This window comes from Chanodichthys erythropterus, chromosome 11 (assembly GCF_024489055.1).
Source record: "Chanodichthys erythropterus isolate Z2021 chromosome 11, ASM2448905v1, whole genome shotgun sequence".
Taxonomy (NCBI): domain Eukaryota; kingdom Metazoa; phylum Chordata; class Actinopteri; order Cypriniformes; family Xenocyprididae; genus Chanodichthys; species Chanodichthys erythropterus.
In genome coordinates, this window is record NC_090231.1 from 57,075,064 (window position 1) to 57,094,485 (window position 19,422).

Consider the following 19,422-nt stretch of genomic DNA (forward strand, 5'->3'; position numbering starts at 1 on the left):
CATGTCCGGGGGTTGAAGCGACCCCAAATAACATGATATTTAGGCCCTGGAATGTGAATTTTACCAGGGGAATGCCACTAAAAACGCAGATTTTACCCCCCGGAACACGATTTTTACCAGGGGCTAACCCTTGAATTGCGATTGGGCTAGTTTTGGGCTAGTTTTGAGTAGCAATTGGGTGGGTTTTGTTGTGAAAACCTGGCAACTCTTGTCTGCGCAGTCTCAAAAATTGGGCTGCATGCGGACGGAGTGTGCGGACGTCTGCGGACCCCCCGATGATGAAAATCACGTCATGTGGACGGTGTGCGCACATCGAAGGCTGAAGTATATTTTAGGCTTAGGTACCAATTGAGCATTATTTATATGCCCTTTATAGCCACAGTGTACACATCTTCGGATGGCTACTTATAGCAGGATAACAGGCCATGTCACAAAGCTCAGATCATCTCAAACTGGTTTCTTGAACTTGACAATAAGTTCACTGTACTCAAATGGCCTCCACAGTCACCAGATCTCAATCCAGTAGAGGACCTTTGGGATGTGAAGGAACGAGAGATTTCTGCACCTTGTTGAATCTATGCCACAAAGAATTAAGGCAGTTCTGAAGCCAAAGGGGGTCCAACCCAGAACTATCAAGGTGTACTGTACCTAATAAAGTGGCCGGTGTATAAGTGTATATTGCTAAAGGGATAGAATGCACTATGATGACTAGCATACAACAACACAGCTACTATAAAGTGTTCAGAATGCACTTTTCAGTCCGACCAGGATTTCACAGGACTTTTTTCCTTCTGATTTTTATGGCTTAAAATGACTGAATTTGCTGGAGTTTTTCTAAACAAAACTGTGCCGATTTGATTACAGTGAAAACTCACCAATAATCATGATGTTTATGTAATTAGTGTTAGTGACAGAACGAACACAGTTAATATTTTTGTGCGTAACTACTGAATCCATCCATCCATCCATCCATCCATCCATCCATCCATCCATCCATCCATCCATCCATCCATCCATCCATCCATCCATCCATCCAAACAATTTCAAACTTTAAACCTACTTTAAACTTTCTGGCTAGGCCTTTTTCTGCAGCATATTAATTGTTTCTTGCAATTTTAATTCCTGTGTGAATAAATGTATAGCACTTCAATGCATTCAGAGGACACTGGGTCATTGACCCAGTCCATAATCCATCCTTTATAAAGTGGAAAGATGATGTCAGTTTGTTTGACTATTCCACAGGCTTAACAGTATCTCAGTTGTAACCCAATATGTGTGTATTACTGATACAGTGGTATTTATAGATGGTGCAATTGGAAATAATTTGTTCTTGAATACCTTCCAGTTCTTATTCAAGGTTTATTAAAGCCTGAGGGTTTAATAGAATAACTTTCTTGCAAATATTAAAGTAGTCTCTGTTTACTTCCCCCTTTAGTGCAGACTTTTTCCCTCCTATTGTTATGGGATATGTAACCAGCTAATGGAATTTTCCAGCCGGTGTGTGGAACAGATATAATGGGGCACATACTTCCTGAGGTTGTTGAGGACCATGATGTTGGCATACATGTGGAAGAGGTAGTAGCTGTAGGGTGGATTGTCATCTGTTGTCCATTGCTCAGGCTTGGGGCTCTTATAAGAGAACATGTGATCGCTATGCTTGGATTCATCATCCACACTGTCAAAGCCAGTCACCTGAGAAAGAATGGACATCCAATGAGTGATGTGTGATAAAGTCTTGCAAAATGAATTATCTGAAGTGCACAAATGAAGTTCTAACATCGAAATACCTACATGCTGGGTTAAAAACAACCCAAGTTGGGTTGAAAATGGACAAACCCAGCGATTGGGTTGCTTTAACCCAGAGAATGGGTTGCCCAACCTGCTGGGTAGTTTTATTTAACTCAAGTATTGCTATATAGTAATTTTTAAACAATAGTTGGGTTAAATAAAACTGCTCAGCATGTTGGGCAAACATTTAACCCAACCACTAAGTCAAAACAACCCAATCGCTGAGTTTGTCCATTTTCAAGGCAACTTGGATTGTTTTTAACCCAGCATTTTTTAGAGTATATGATCATGGTATAATTAAAACTTCTACACTACATGGACAAAAGTATGTGGACACCAACCTCCACTCCTCTGAGAAGGATGTTGGAACATGGATTCAGGGATTTGCTCCCATTCAGACACAAGAGCATTAGTGAGGTCAGGCATTGGTCAGAGGTCAGACGTTGGCTAATGGGGCCTGACTCGTGGTTGTCATTTTAATTAATCCTTGAAAATATGTCGAGAGGGGTTCAGATCTGGGCTTTGTGCAGACCAGTCACATTTTTCATGCTGGAGCACAAAATATCCTCCCTAAACTTGTTTGAAAAGTTGAAAGCACACAATTCTCTAAAATGTACAAAATAAGATTTGCATTTAATGGGATGACTGTATTATTCAAACCAAGTCATTAGAAGGGAGTGTCCAAATACATTTGGCCATGTGTGTGTTTTTTTTTATTTTTTTTATAAAGTTTACCATAGGTACATTTATTACAATTCTACATCTATTATGAACTTACATATTTTAGAAATACATGGAGCTCTTTGTGGTCCTGAGGATTCACTGTAGCCTCAAATAGAGGAAGGAAAATGTTTTCAAGCATCTTGGCAAAATTAGGGATCAACTTACGTGACTTGAAAATGTCACTGGAAGAAAAAAGCACAATAACATTACTACTGTACTGTAAAACAAGATATAAACTTTCTGAAAAATACTGAAAATATTTTGAATTAAGTAGCTACTTACTATATTCTGGGCACCTGAATGATCCAGCGCATGTTTGGAGAGTACACTTTGTGCTGAATAAACCAATGGGAGAGACTTTCCCATTCCTCAGGGGAACGACCATAGATGGACAGTCGTGGTTCGGCATGCTGATATTTGCTCTCTTCCAGATCATGGGCTACTTCCTAAAAGAGACAAAAAGACACTGGAGACTTTTAAATGGGAAATATATGGGTGCAACAAAAATAAGTTATAAAATAAAAAAACATTTACCCTCTCAATCTAGAATTGTCACTCTTGTCTCTGAACTAACGTTATTTAAAAGGTTAGTTCACCAAAAAATTCTGTCATTAATGACTCACCCTAATGTCGTTCCAAACCCGACAAAAGACTTTCTTTCATCTTTGGAACAAAAATTTAGATATTTCTGATGAAATCCAAGAGCTTTCCGGCCTCTGATAGACTTCAACATTATTACCACTTTCAACTTTCAGCTAAGACTTTGCTTGCTATGAAACGGAGTATCCATGGAAGTGTTACTAGTATCTCATTTCACAAAGTTTGTTTCTGTATTGTTTCTATATAAAAATGTCCATACAATGTAAAGTATTTGTGCTGTGTTTTACGCATACTCAGAGCGCTCAGCACTTCAGTGTGAAATAGACGCTCAACGGCTTGTTACGCTACTGCTGTTTTAAAAAAAGCGGTGCTCCCATTGAAAACAACTGGAAAAATATGCTAGCCTCTGAAAAGTAAACACTTTGGTGGAAACACGGCCTTAAAATAGTCCATGTGATTACAGGGGTTCAACCTTAATGTTATAAAGTGACAAGAATACTTTTGTGTACAAAAAAAACAAACAAAAATAACAACTTTATTTTGTTCTAATGGCTTTGTTCTGATTTAGAACCCGGAAGCTCTGCACTGTGTTTACAACATGTGATAGAAATATTTTATGTCAACATGAAATGTACAGAAAATGCAGACTAAACCCCGGGTATACTTCAGCCGTCTGCGTGACATAATTTTCGCCATGCGGAGGGCTAGCAGCTGGCCGCACACCCCGTCCGCGTGCAGCCCAAATTTCGAGACCACGCGGACGGTGGGAGTGCAACGCGACTGTGCCCGTTACGCTTCCGGGTGCGGAAAGTGAAGTATACCTGGGGCTTAAGGATGCTCAGGTCAAAGACCAGTGATATGATTAGCTTAGATCATTACAAACCAATCACCAGAACAAATCACAGTGAAGAAGACATTGATTTTTACTCAACTGTAAGACTTAAATGTGCATGTATCTTTCTATTCAGGGAGACTCACTCTATTGTTGTGACGAGTGACCTCCCGGCCGTAAATAAAACTTCATTTCTACAAACAGCAACTTGGAAGTTGTGTCAGGTATATGCTGCGCAGCTAAGAAATAGAAGATCCTATGCTCAAAAGACAACAAAAGTAACAGCTAAAGTGAATAGTGATAGTAGTTTCTTGACGGGACGCCGTCGCCATACTTCAGGGAGGTATTGTATTGTATTGTAAGTATTCAGGAATTCAGGGAATTACCTCGAGATACTGTAGTATTATTTTAACAACTAGGAGTTGTTTAAATTGTCAGTGATGAAGTCAGATTTGTATTGAGAATTTCCACGACAAACGTCAACAGTGTAGGAGACTGACATGGAAGAGAAGAAATTGTTGAATAAAGTTGTTATTTTTGTTTGTTTTTTGCACACAAAAAGTATTCTCGTCACTCCATAACATTAAGTTTGAACCACAGTAGTCACATGGACTATTTTAATCTCTTTTCTACCTTTCTGGACCTTGAAAGCTGTAATAACATTCCACTCAATCAGAGGCCAGAAAGCTCACGAATTTCATCAAAAATATCTTAATTTGTGTTCTGAAGATGAATGAAGGTCTTACAGGTTTGAAACGGCATGAGGGTGAGTAATAAATGACATAAATTTAATTTTTGGGTGAACTAACCCTTTAAGTTTACATTTTTGAACCTCACAATGTTGACTTTTACACTGATAAGACATTTTTACAAAATTAACTTGAAACATTGAAATGCATTAATATAATAATATAAACATGGTGCTTGTGTATAGTTTGACTGATGAGTTGTTATGACAAAATGACTATACCTTGACCAAGCGGGCGAAATACTCTCCTTTGATGTAATTGTCGGTCTTCAAGTAGATTTCCCTCAGCTCACTTGCTCCTACTGGATTGTACTTGGAGTTGAATTTGTCAAAGCGATGAAAGGTTTGTCTGCCCTGTGAATACACTAAAGATGATGTATACTGTACAAGCCGCTAGCATATCCTAGGGCTGTAAGCATATAAATAAGACTTTACTTACGGCATGAACATCTAAGGAGTCTACAGTAAGATCATAAGGGTCCATGTTCAGGTTCTCAAACACCTGTTTGAGAGTTAGTTTAAGCCCTGCCTTCTCCAGGACGACTCTGTCTGCATCAGTTTTATTGGTGGTTTGGATGAAATCAAGCAGGTGTTTCTGGCTCATACATGCTGCTGCATGAATATGCGTGTCTACCTGTAAGTGAGCATTTGTGTACATTTTTAGACCGCAGGGGATATCAAATTTACATAAAACAATGAGTGTTTCAGATTATACCTTTCTGACATTGTAGAAATCTCTATGAGGAACACCCTTGAGTTCTTTTAGTTCAGCCATTTCGTTGAGCATTTCATGTAGGTAAAATTTTGACTCAAGGAAGTTTAGTCGTCTATGGCAGTAGGTCTTACTGTTTAAAGAAGAAATATGTTCAGCTTTACATCTCGAATATGCAAATACAGAGAATTGATGTTGGTTGGAGACTTACGTAGGCCCATCAGCGATCATGGCGAGCACATGACTCATGTCAATGGCAAATGTTTCCAGGTCTGGATAAGGCAGACAGCGTGGTTTGTTCATACTCAGAGCTTCATTGCTTTCATAAACATAAATAATGCCATCTTTCATCTTCATCTGATAATTTAGGTTCTCTGGAATATTCTCCATACTGTAAGGGTCCTCTCCCTCACCAGGGCAGGGACAGATATCTGTGGAAAGCAGAAGGGTTAGAGAGAGGAAGAGAGCAGTCGTGGTCATGGTCAGACTGTTAACCCGAAGGTTGTGGGTTCGAGTCTCAATACTGGCAGGAAATGACTGAGGCGCCCTTGAGCAAAGCACCAAACCCCCAATCACTCCCTGGATGCCACAGCAAAAAGGCTTCCACTGCTCTGTGTGTGTGTGTGTGTGTGTGTGTGTGCACAGTTCACTAATCACTACTCCTATCACTTGTGCCTTCACATGTCACTTTCACTTTTCAAATAAGAAAGAAAGAAAGAAAGAAAGAAAGAAAGAAAGAAAGAAAGAAAGAAAGAAAGAAAGAAAGAAAGAAAGAAAGAAAGAAAGAAAGAAAGAAAGAAAGAAAGAAAGAAAAAGAAGCTAAGCAAGTCTTAGTGAAGCTGGTTGACCAAGAAAGTCTTGCTGGTCAAAGGCACATTATGTAATTTTCGCCACTAGAGGTCGCTTATTCAAAACAAAGGTGTAGCTTGATGATGCCATGAATGAGGTTTGAATCATGGGAATTGTCGTCTTCACCTCGATGGAAAGGAATATGACGAACTTGGGCAGAAATCATGTTTAATAATGAGCTAATGTATTAAAGTTTTATTAACAATTCGTGGTACGAAGCAGGGCGGGGCCGAGAGCCGCGGGAGTCCAATGGAGCTTTTTTTATTATGCTTATGCTGCAGTATTATGCTTATTTTGCTAAATGACATGCAATTAATTTTAAAATATATTGTATGGCGGAGAAAGCTCTCTCTGATTATGCTATGCTAGCCACTTGACAGAATAGTGTAGTCTCTGAGGTACAAATATTGTACACAAGAAAACAAGCGATTCAAACAATGAGACTAACTGTGTTGAGCTGTATAACAATGATTAGTTTTCTGTTGATGAATGTATCTAAACAGCTGCTCACCTGTCTAATAAAACACATAATATATTAAAGTGTTTTTGTTATTCCATGGTTTCTATAAAAGTAAAACTGGTAATCGAGGATAATGCGGATATGGCGTCATTCACAGGAGATGCAAGTACACGGTCTGTGTCCTGGTTAAAATGGCTGATTTCTCTGGATTTAAACATCGTTGGAAACATTTGGGATAAAGTACACAAGTCAACAAAATAAATGACATTGTTCTAGTGGTTTTTGGATATTTTAATCTAAAAATCTTACATATTTTGCCTTTAAGTTGGTAAGAAGATCAATACTGTATCCCGTGCTGGTTATCATCATAAAAAATACTGTTTTTCACATCAGAATCGTTGCCATTCAAGAATAGTTCCCATTCTTTAAGTGTTCTTAGTTGAACTACACATAACTCATGTCAAATGTCGTCTAAAATTACTTCAACGATGATGTCTTGGGAAGGGACTTTAGGCGGGGACTAAAGAGGAACATCAAGCAAATATAGTCAGATTTTTTGGTAAACAGAAATTCCACTGGAATGTTTACAGAGCCATAAATAATCCTAGAAAGAGAACATGGTCTCCATTTCACGTCTGGTTATGAACCTTGAGCAAATGCAGATGTACCTGGAAGGGTTTCATCTTCTTCTGTCCACCTTTCATTTGCTGCGATACGTAGGAACTGTGCAGTGGTCCGTGGGAACCGGTGATATGCCAGTTTTGAGTATTTCTCTCGAATAAAGAGAGCTTTCAGCAGACTTTTAGCTGCTTGCTCATAATCCTCAACTGTAATCTGCAAGTGCACAGGGATCGTAAGACAAAACATGATTGTTAAAACATGATCAGCTGTTAAAAGAGCCTTAACTTTCAACAAATTATGACAGAAAGTAGAGAAAGGTGGTTGATTGTCCATTCTAATAATACACACCCCAGCACAGTAGTCTCCGCTAATGATGACTCTTTGATACTCCGGGAAATTTTGTGAGATGGAGGAGCAGGTAGAGGAAGGGGAAATGAGGGGGGTCACCACACCCCGGACAGTCTCCGTACTTAATGGGATTTGCAGTGACATAGACTGAGATCGAATAATCTTAAAACTCTTCTTCCTACAAAGGATTAAAGTGAATGGGGGCTAAAAATTAAATTATTAATTCAATAAGCACATGTATTATTAATTGCCCTGTTGGGAAATCCAACGAAATCCAGCTTCTGATGGTAGCTGGTTTGACACGTTTGACACCAAGGTGGTCATTTAAGGTCATTAACTGGTACAAGGGGTTTCCAATCCTGGAGGGCCACTGTCCTGCAAAGTTTAGCTTCAACCATAAATAAACACACCTGAACCAGCTAATAAAAGGTATTCAGGATTAGGGGTTGAGCAACTTCAGATTTTTTAAAGTCGACATTCATGTGATTAAAGTCTCTGTCGACTAGTTTCTGATGGACATCATTAATGAACAAATAAGCCTGAACCTCGAACTGAGACTCGAATGTGGGTCGCCTTGTGCACAGCTATGGCACATGACAGTGCTGCCCACAAGGCTATTGTACAAAACAGCTCATTTTCATCAGTTATTTTGTCTTTGGGTCGTTATATTTCTCACAGATTTCTGTTCGTTCTAAATCAGATACAGATATAGTAGCACAGTAAAGATTACATTTATATGAATGCATTATTGAGAGAGCGATTGTGTGTGAATTATTTCTATCTGGCATTGTCTCTCTACTAATAGTGAAGCTGTGGGTTTTAGTTACTAAGAAATATATGCTAGAACTATTCAGTTTCTAAGCTATTTTATTGATAAATCACAGAACAGTGTTGACAGTAGATTTCTGCACTACTAAATGTTACTGTGTGCGCGATCTGCAAGTGATATGCAAGCTAATGTCTGCATGTGTGTGCGTTAAGGCAAAAGTATACTTCACTTTTTACTTGTATGCGAGTGTCAGCGTACAGTGCGCTTGACGCGAATTTCGTCATCAGAATAGAATGCGTGTACTGAACGCGCACTGTCAAACTTTTGTGCGTGCAGGTTGCACATTTATTTATTTATTTTTTTGCAGTAATTGCTTTATCCACAAGATGCCCTGGGTGCAACGATTCACAGGGTAGTTGAAGAAAAAATGCATAAACAGAACGGAACGCATGCAAGCTACAGCCACAATGGAGGCCTACACAGAGAGAGATTGTGTGAAGAGGTTAGAAAGTACCTTCATTTAGCATGAAAGAATACAAAGTTGGGTTGTAACTCAAAGAGGTATTGCAATTTGCTGCAATGTGCTTGGGTTGAATGCCTGTGTATGCGCACGAGTCAAGTGAAGTATACATTGCAAGGCTGGGCGTTCGACTGTTTGTTAGCGTACGTGTAAAAAAACAAAGAATACTTTCTGCTTTACAATGTAGCAGCGCATTAGTTTAGAATGGCAATTAATTTACAGTTTCAATAATCTGGTTAAAACGTGCATTCACTCTGTGAATATTGAGCATCCAGATGGTATCTTGTGGAGTGCTTTCGGAGTATGCATTTATTTGTCATTTACTGTTGGATACGGAGTGTAAATGTGGACTTCAAAGATTTCTTATTCTGTTGCACCCTCTATAGGCCATGATCAGCGACTAGTCGACATCAAGCTTAAAGCGTCATGACAGAGCATGAAAGTCGACTAGGTGATTAGTCGGTGCAACCCAACCCTATTCAGGATCACTAGAAATGTCCACGCAGATATTCAGTGGCAGGTTGGACAACATTCTGCAGGACATTAGCCCTTCAGGAGCAAGATTGGACATCCTGGGTCTGCATGGTTGACCAGTTGTTGGACCTAGTTGCAACCATGTAGACCATATTGGTCAAGCTGGTAAAAGACCACATTTGGCTAGCAGCAAACCAGCTACCATGTTCCAAAGACCAGCTTGTCCTCCATTTACTGGTTTGGCCTGGTGTTTCAAACAGGAAGAAGCAACTGCTAGCAGTCTACAGCAAAAAACAAAATGATGCTGACCGTTTGGCACTTTCTTCTGACTGTTGCTCAGCCAGTTCTCTGAGCAGCTCCCTCTGTTTGGCTTCCTGCAGGCCAATGGGACAGTCCTCAGGGACAGTGTACATGGACAGGACATCTTTTGTGTCCTCTTCCTTTAGTGCCGAGGCATACACCTTCTCTGCCAGCAGACGAACTTCCTCATCCACATCACTCAGAGCAATCTTCGGAAACTGCCGTGGCATATCTGTAAAGAGGCACATTTAAGTAACTTTAAGCTGCTGAATTCATGAAGTCTTCTCTGAAGACATATGTCCACCAATCCCATAAGCATGTCCCATTTTTAAGTCATGTTGAAACCATGTGTTTAGTATACAAAAAAGCTGTATTAGTCCTTCAGTTGCTGTCACTGCATGCTCAAAACAACAGGGCTACTTTGATGTATGTTTCAAGGCTCATGTCAACACGCTTGCTGTAAATAGTCCTGAGATGCCATGTGCATTCCCAGGCCTTTGATTCAGACCTGCAAAGTAAGTCACTAGGCCAGTTGCAGACACACTGCCCTATAAAACAGTTATGCTCGTGTGAGGACAGATCAAGTGTCTGAGCCTTGGGTGTGACTTTTCCCTGAACAGTTAGGAACATAGTCCGAAGTGGCCACATCAAATGCTATCCTGGGCCAAAACCAGATCCCTTTGTCAAGGTTTCCATTCATCTTGGTCATTCTAACAAACTCCATACCAATTAGAATTTGTGCCTGTCATATTGATTGTGTAGCCATAGATACCACCGACATCTGAGAACAAGTCAGAGTATATCTGGCATGAAACTGGAGCATATTCCATCGACCTCTATTGACTGAGAACGGTACACAAACATGATGGTTCGGTACGTACCTCGGTACTGAAGACACGGTTCGGTACGGGTTCGGAAGCCTACAGCAGGGGGAAGAAAACTAAACATAAAATTGCTTCTTTTTTCTTCTTTTTTTATTAAACTGTGTTTTATTGAACAAATTGTCTCTCTCTCTTTAAATAATTTCAATTATAATTAACATTTTCTTAAGGATAAAAGAGATTATCTCAGCTAATGCTTTAACTATATACAGGGAGCTCTTTCTTGCACATTACTTTAATATTAAAGGTTACGATTAACAACAGAGCCCAAACTATTGAATTCAGTTTCTATTTATTTTTAGATATAATAATCAAAAAAACAAAACGTAATCTTTTGTTCAATTCTAAAATTATTACTCCAATTAATTTTTGAAACATAATCATTTACATAGTTACTGTCATAACTTTCATGACAAATTTATTTAAACATTTTAAATAAGACATTAGTACTAACAGGTAAAGAACATATAATGAATATATAAGCTAAAATAGTGCATTTATTTAGTGAAATGCTCCCTCTAGAGTTCATTTCTCCAGTGAACTAACATGCTGTGAACACTAAATGCCTTGCCTGAGGTAAATGTAATGCTACGTGAGAGATTATTCTCAAACTGTTGTATTGGTGTCTTTCCTCAGTTGAAACACTGGTTCACAGATTTCACATATCTAGATAGTCTGTTCTTCTTGTTTTGCACTTTCTCCTGTGGTGGCGGTTAGCAAACAGCGTTGCATTACCGTGAGCGCCCCCTTCTGGATTGGAGTGTGGGTCGCCTGTAACTGACTGTATTCATCGTCTAACTGAATGAACCGAACCATGACGTCTGTACTGTACGGTTCAGGACAAATACATGTATCGTCACACCCCTAAAAACTACCATCAATTTTTAATCATAATCACTCTCCCCATAAGATCAAAAGCTTCAATATCTTCTCCATAACAGAGAAATCAAAGTCTGTTCAAAAAAACAGTGCTGACAGGGCCATGAAATCAGCTTCTGTCAATTTGGTTTTGGTAGACTATTGCATCTGTTTCCATCCCAAATTTTGCTTACATTGTGTCTACACCGGACACGAGCAGTGCGATGCGATGCGACAAAAGATTATAATCAGTGATGTTGTCTAAACTGGATGTCTACACAAATCTCCGACAGTAAACTGATACCTTGTTCTATTTATGAGGTACGTACTCCAAGCACTCGCGATACTTCTTATAGGAAGGACGAATGGTTTTGCAATGGTTGCTTTGCCACATACGCAGCTTTTAGCTGCCGCGGCACGGTGTGATGTGACGCGTCAACGGTCGCATCCGATGTAGACACAATGTTAGAATCAAACACTGCGAGGACAACAAGGAAGTTCTTCTACACTACCACTGCACTATAGGACTTGTCAGGAAATAGTTACTGGTTCTGGTTCGCTCTACTTCTGTCATGCACAGCTGTGCGACTGCTGCCATTCTTACCTTCAACCCCCGTCGCCGCCATCTCGGCTTCGGCTGTTCTTAGCGGATGCACTTCAGATGTGTTCCTTGGTATATATGTTTGTGTGTGCATGTGTGTGGTATGGGCCATAACCAGTCGCACTCTGAGAAACTGCTGTTGTCTGACTGTGGTTTTGTTTTCTTGAGTATCTCTCTCTCCCTCTCTCTATTTTAAGAGGTAGAAAGCCTCACGGCCACAGAGCTACTAATCCTTTGAATATGTCACCACCGCCTGTCAACAAAAAGTGACCCTGGATCCTACAGAGAAACGCTTACAAACAGGACCTTGCTCAGTTCTCCCAACCCATTTCATGCGTACATACAAAACTTGCTTTTCCAACTCATTTGAGGGAATTACTCCCTCACTACCCCTAAAATCCAAGCTGATCTCCGAAACCCAACTGTTCACGTGAACAATCTGTGGCCAAAAGAGCATCTCCTTTGACAGCTTCAGCCATCCCTCACTCCCCGAGAACAGCCTTTAATCCCAGCTCTGACCTTGCTTTAGGCACGTATCATTTCAGCCCCAGATAAACAGTCCTGCTGGCCATTAGCAGGGGTCTACATGAGGCATCATGTCACTAAAACTCTAGAGGTAATCACCCCTGAAACTGATACCTCTTGGTTACTGCAGAGCTTAAACTGTGTGATGACAGAAAGGGTGCTGTCATGTTGTCCCAGAGCAGGGGAACATGCCCAGCATCTATTTGTATCACATCCACTTGAAACCATAGAATAAACAAACCCTTTGTCATCTCAGACACAGTGAACGTTTGAAGTCCACATCATGACCCACTTACGCACACTCATATACCCTGGTATGGAAAGCAGACTGCAAAAAAATCAGTGTGCAGGGACAAAAGGGGAAGTAGGTTTACCTGATCCGACCGTTGTCCTTTATGTCTCTGTAAACGCTGCTTTATCTCATAACTTATCCAACTGGAGCTCAAACAGCCAAACCTACCCAACTCTCTCTGTCAGACCAAGTGCGCCAGCCAGCCTGACCTGAAGCAGGTCACGTGGACACGAGTCGCGACACAATCATGGTGATGTGTCGGGTATTATTACAGGGCTGGGGGAGGAACTGGATTTGTCAGGATGGAATTAAGGTACAGCTTGAATATCTCCCCATCTCATTCTCTCTCCCACATATTGATTAGTGTGAGTTCTTGATCATGTGACTAAGGAATTTAAGGATCTGTGTGGTGCAAAGCTTCATCAGAGATTAATGTAGTACAGGCAGGTTCAGAGTTGATGAATACATGAGCTAAACCGAAGACACAATCTGTAATATAAGCTGTGCAAGTCTCTCTGAATGCATTGCTACATAGAGGCTGTAAATGCTTGTGTAAATAATGAATGACTACCACTCTGTTTTCTTGCACCTGTGGATCTATTTGATGGCTCAAAGGTGCTTTGCCATCAAGAAGCCCCCAATATAACTGCATAGAATGTATCAGGTTATGTAGTTGTCTTTGACATTTACTTAAACATTGAATAAAAAAGACATAATTTACTTCAATCCATAACCATAAATAATAGCATTTCCTATTAGCAAGAAACCCACAATTTCTATAAATTGTATATAAGTAATAATAATAATATAACTGTCATAATTACAATGGTTTTCAGTATGCAATGTGCACTGCCGGTTTTCTATAATGGAATTAAAACATCAAGGAAACAAATAAGTTATGAAAAATGTATATAAATGTGTAAAGGAAAACCCGTTAAATTGGCAGTAAGAACCGAAAATCAAATTTTCGTTGACGGCTAAATAATTGCTTTTTTAATATTAATGCTCTGGCACCATCTAGCTGTCAGAAAAACTATAACATGCGGCCAAATTGGCTTTCTAAATGCGTGATTTACTAACCAAAGAACAGCATGATAAATAAAAAAGGCATGGTTGATTCAACTCAAATTTGGGTCAAATATGGACAAACCCAACCATTGGTTTACATTTTGTTTAATTAAATTTTTAAGCCAACTTTTTGACCCAAATCTGGATCAGCATTGTTTTAAAGTGAAGAAGACTTAGGTAAACATACAAAAAATATATAAATAATTCTCTAAATTAGCTAATTTACACTAACAGACATTGTTTTTAAAGTACTTGAGTCACACAACAGCTTGTTGTAATACTGAATTGGAACACAGTAAAAAAAAAACAAAAAAAAACAATCCCGTTAAAAAAATTGATAATTTACTGGCAGAAAATGACCAGAACATTATCCAGTAATTTTACCAACCTGGTCTCATGGGAGAGACGTACCCGTTGGCACATTTTTGCGAGACACAAAATTATGTACCAACGAGTACGTCGCGCTGCAGTTTCTGACAGAAACGAACGCTAGAGGCCGGTAAAACGTCGCTAAGATTTTTTGCTCGTTTTCACGCACGTTTCGATGACGGATCGGATTATGGATTCATAAAGACTCATTTTTGCGTCTCCTCCCGCAATATCATGTCACGACTTCAAAACGCTTCTTACCGGAGTGCCGATTTGTAAACGAATGTACTTTGTACTTTCTGGCTCTATGCGTTTCGCTTTTTTTGGCCGTAAGCTTGCTCGGTAGCTCAGCTGATACGGAGTTGGGTACGAATCCCGTGAAAGGCGACTGACTCGAGAGATCTAGACGAGCTGAATAACGGATCGCGGACACTTCTTACGTCACGTTTGCTTTTGTTAACACTATCGGGTAGGTTTAGGCATAGTGTCGGTGGGATTTTAAAACGCAACAGAGTGCAAATGTCAAATCAAGAACCGCGGTGATTCGTCTAAAAAGCAACATAAAAACGTACTGCATTCACCCTATTATCTGCTCCGGCCAAAAAAAAAAAACCCTGCTTTTAGCGCCACTCAGTGGACATTTCGAAGCGAAACTGCAGTGATATGTACTCATTGGTACGTATTTCGCGACTCGATCTCAACATAACACAGACTGTTACGTAACAGTCGGGATCATTAATATGTACGCCCCCAATATTTGCATATGCCAGCTCATGTTCAAGGCATTAGACAAGGGCAGCCAGTATTAACGTCTGGATCTGTGCACAGCTGAATCATCAGACTAGGTAAGCAAACAAGAACAATAGCAAAAAATGGCAGATGGAGCAATAATAACTGACATGATCCATGATAACATGATATTTTTAGTGATATTTGTAAATTGTCTTTCTAAATGTTTCGTTAGCATGTTGCTAATGTACTGTTAAATGTGGTTAAAGTTACCATCGTTTATTACTGTATTCACAGAGACAAGAGCCGTCGCTATTTTCATTTTTAAAACACTTGCAGTCTGTATAATTCATAAACACAACTTCATTCTTTATAAATCTCTCCAACAGTGTGTAATGTTAGCTTTAGCCACGGAGTACCATCAAACTTATTCAGAATCAAATGTAAACATCCAAATAAATACAATACTCACATAATCCGACGCATGCATGCAACATGCATGACGAACATTTTGTAAAGATCCATTTTGAGGGTTATATTAGTAGTGTAAACTTTGTTTATGCACTGTGTAAGGCAAGCGCGAGCTCCGGGAGCGGAGAGCGCGAGCATTTAAAGGGGCTGCAACCTGAATCGGCGCATTTCTAATTATGCCCCAAAATAGGCAGTTAAAGAAATTCATTAAAAAACATCAATGGGGTATTTTGAGCTGAAACTTCACAGACACATTCAGGGGACACCTTAGACTTATATTACATCTTGTAAAAAAACGTTCGATGGCACCTTTAAGTTCAAGGTTTAAGGTGCAGTGTATAAATTTTAGCAGCATCTAGCGGTGAGGATTCAAATTGCAATATAAAGAAGCTACGGTGGCCGACACAGGACAAAGATGTCGTCGTCTGAGACAGCAGAGAGTAGCCAGTCGAGCAATGTCCATTTAGGGCTACCATAGAAACATGGCGGCGCAAAATGAATATGTAAGGGGACCCGCGGTGTATGTAGATAGAAATGGCTCATTAACGGTTCATTATGTAAGGTCTTGTAAGGTACTGAAAACAAAATTATGTATATTATATTGCATTTCTGTCAATAGATCCTCCTAAAATGTACACATTGCACCTTTAAAAATTCAAAATACAGGTAAAACACCTGTAAAAAATAAATACAGAAAATTCCGTCAAATTAATACAGTACATTGTGCCCTATTTTTTTTTTATTTTTATTTTTTTACAAAAATATGTACTTTCTTCGTTCTTTGTTCCAGAAGTATAGTCTTGTTTTGCAGCCATGTCAAGACTCAAGACGTACATTACACTAAAAAATGCTGGGTTAAAGGGATAGTTCACCCAAAAATTAAAATTTGATGTTTATCTGCTTACCCCCCTAGCACTCATTGAAGTATGATGGAAATTAACATTTATTAATATGTTAATTTGTTAACGCGCGAGACATCACTTCCGTTGTCAGAGCGCAATCATACCTTACTAAGCGAGTGCTGAACGCAGTTGGACATAGTGGTGTTTTAGAGGTAAAAATTATGTAAATATTGTTCAGTTTCTCACACAAACCGATCGTTTCGTGTCTCAGGACATCAATGTGTCGTCACGAGCCGCAGGGTTTAATTTGGATTTGTCTGTGCATGTTTTTTTGACTAAATTTTTTGAATAAATTGAGTTCCCATTCACTCGCATTATTTGGCTGACAGAACGCAACGGTTGAAGTTAAAAATCATCATTTGTGTTCTACTGAAGAAACAAAGTCACCTACATCTTGGATGCACTGGGGGTAAGCAGATAAACATCAAATTTTCATTTTTGGGTGAATTATCCCTTTAAAAACAACCCAAGTTGGATTGAAAATGGACAAACCCAGCAATTGTGTTGTTTTAACCCAGTGGTTGGGTTAAATGTTTGACCAACGTGCTGGGTGGTTTTATTTAACCCAACTATCGTTTAAAAATGACTATATGTCTGGCTTAAAATGAACCCAAAATATGCTGGAAATTAAAAATCAGACACATAATTACTAGAGGCAACAATAATAATCAAAAGGTGAACATTTATTAATAAGCAATTTAATAAATGTTTATTGTTTAATTATTATTCATTAAACATATTAATAAATGTTAATTTCCATCATACTTTGGGTTCATTTTAAGCAAGCAACACAGTCTCTTTATATTAAGAATGTCAGTTTTTAAACAAACAAAACAAACTCTTTTCTCGCTCAGTGTAATTTCACATGTTGGTGTCACATGTTTCTTCTAGCTTGTCCTTTAACAAGAATGTGTATATGTTACTGGCTCCTTGGGATGAATTATTCTGTAGCATTCCTTTTGAATAGGAATTTGGATTCCTTTGGAAGGCATTTGCTAAATTAACAAGTAAATATTTCTTCAATTTCTCCCTCTTTTTAGGGCTCAGGATAACATTCCTGGTTGCCCCCATCTGTTAGGAATCAGAAACAATTCCTGAAGAGAACAGTTCAATGATGAAAAATATATAACAAATATGACAATAAAGAAATACTGCTATCAGACATTCTTGCTGCAGGAGAGGAAGAGAGAGAAATCAGAAGGGCTCACCCTTTCCTATACATGGGCTGGAGAGCTGCTTCACTATGGGCGTCTGGAGTCTTCGCATCATTTCCTGTGTGCTCAGGCCTGGAGAGTGAGAGGACAAAACAGCATGCGCAGGAGCAGGACAGGACTGGAGCAAAGGAGAAATGAATCGGTGGGTATTTCCTACACGAGCAACAGATTTGATGCCATGCTGAATAATCTATTTGTAACCACTGATTAGAAATTCTTGTAAAGGTTATCAATAAACATGCAAAACAATTTTGAAAAATAAATGTATGATTAAAATGTGCATGTTATTGTGGTTTGTACTGCATCAAGAGAAAGAGAAATAGGCATTTATTGATAATGTGATAAATGTTAGTAATCTTACAGCAGCACTTACCTAGCCTCAGATCTAACAGAACTCTGTGTCCTTTCTGCAGCCGCACCGCAATTACAAACCCATGATGTTCTCACAGGAAAGAAATGAAAGGAAAAAATAAAAAAATAATAAAAACTCGCTCAGTTCTGCCCCCCAGTGATGTATTGGATATGGCACATGAAATGCACTAAGCAAAAAGAGAACGCAGTCATTTAGCCACCTCACATCTAGAGTCAAAACACAGGCCTATAAAATTAGTCTTTTTTTCTTTCCTTCTTTCTTTTTTTTTTTCACTGATGTTTAGCATTATCTAGACAGTGTTTTAAAGTAATGTACTGTCATCCCTTTCTTTCTGTCGTAATTCAATATTGCCCCCTTGTGGAGATGTGTAAGTCCTTCAACAAACACCAGAGTTATTTGGACAATTTTTATACTCTTGAAAATCTATAGATGCCATTATATTAACAGAATACCAAACCAAGGTGAATTTATATATATTTATAAATATATAGTTTATAAATATATGACCCTGGACCACAAAACCAGTCATAAAGGTCAATTTTTTGAAATTGAGATTTATACATCATCTAAAAGCTGAATAAATAAGATGGTTATCAATATTTGGCCGAGATACAACTATTTGAAAATCTGGAATCTGAAAAAAAAAAAATCAAAATATTGAGAAAATCCCCTTTAAAGTTGTCCAAATGAAGTCCTTAGCAATGCGTATTACTTACAAAAATAAATTGTTGGTATAGTAGGACATTTACAAAATATCTTCATGGAACATGATCTTTACTTAATATCCTAATGATTTTTGGCATAAAAGAAAAATTAATATTTTTTGACCCACACAATGTATTGTTGGCTATTGCTACAAATATATTAGTGAGACTTATGTATATAGTAATATATTATGATACTTATATATAGTAACATTATATACATTTGTAGCATTATATACTACCGTTCAAAAGTTTGGGGTCAGTAGAATTTGTTTTTTCTTAAAATAAACTAATACTTTTATTCAACAGGAATGCATTAAAATAATCAAAAGTGACAGTATAGACATTTATAATTTTATAATGTCTAAGAATAAATGTTTCTTGATCATCAAATCATCAAATTAGAATGATTTCTGAAGGATCATGTGACTCTGAAGAAGATGATGCTGAAAATTCAGCTTTACCATCACAGGAATAGTACAATTCTGATCAATGATATTGATTTAAATCAAGGCACACCAAAACTGACTTTACAAAACTTTGGGTGTAGCTTAATAGTTTTGGTCACAGAATCAGTAAACCCGAAACTATTTGACCTGTAATCCAAATATATGTAGACTCCAAAGTATGAATGAGTTGCTGTGTTGATTGTTGGTTCATATTCACTGACAGGAGGAAAGATTAATGAGGT

General features: G+C 38.6%; 1 protein-coding gene across 5 annotated transcripts in view; it reads right to left on the bottom strand.

Annotated features, from left to right (window-relative positions):
* The window catches only part of ampd3a (adenosine monophosphate deaminase 3a), a 28,007-nt gene extending 9,910 nt beyond the window's left edge, over positions 1–18,097 (bottom strand). Inside the window, exons 1-12 of one of the 5 annotated variants that reach the window (XM_067400182.1) lie at positions 18,028–18,097; positions 17,649–17,772; positions 9,754–9,976; positions 7,682–7,859; positions 7,381–7,546; positions 5,615–5,834; positions 5,407–5,536; positions 5,131–5,325; positions 4,914–5,045; positions 2,794–2,957; positions 2,567–2,693; positions 1,529–1,692 (exon numbers count right to left, since the gene is read on the bottom strand). In XM_067400182.1, the coding sequence (XP_067256283.1) occupies positions 1,529–1,692; positions 2,567–2,693; positions 2,794–2,957; positions 4,914–5,045; positions 5,131–5,325; positions 5,407–5,536; positions 5,615–5,834; positions 7,381–7,546; positions 7,682–7,859; positions 9,754–9,976; positions 17,649–17,709 (1,760 nt within the window). In that variant the 5' untranslated portion in view covers positions 17,710–17,772; positions 18,028–18,097. Of the gene's footprint in view, positions 1–1,528; positions 1,693–2,566; positions 2,694–2,793; positions 2,958–4,913; positions 5,046–5,130; positions 5,326–5,406; positions 5,537–5,614; positions 5,835–7,380; positions 7,547–7,681; positions 7,860–9,753; positions 9,977–10,625; positions 10,665–12,087; positions 12,596–12,983; positions 13,106–17,648; positions 17,901–18,027 lie in introns of those variants that run through there. The other 4 variants (XM_067400179.1, XM_067400183.1, XM_067400184.1 and 1 more) reach the window with 4 other exon arrangements.
* Positions 18,098–19,422: the final 1,325 nt, after the last annotated feature.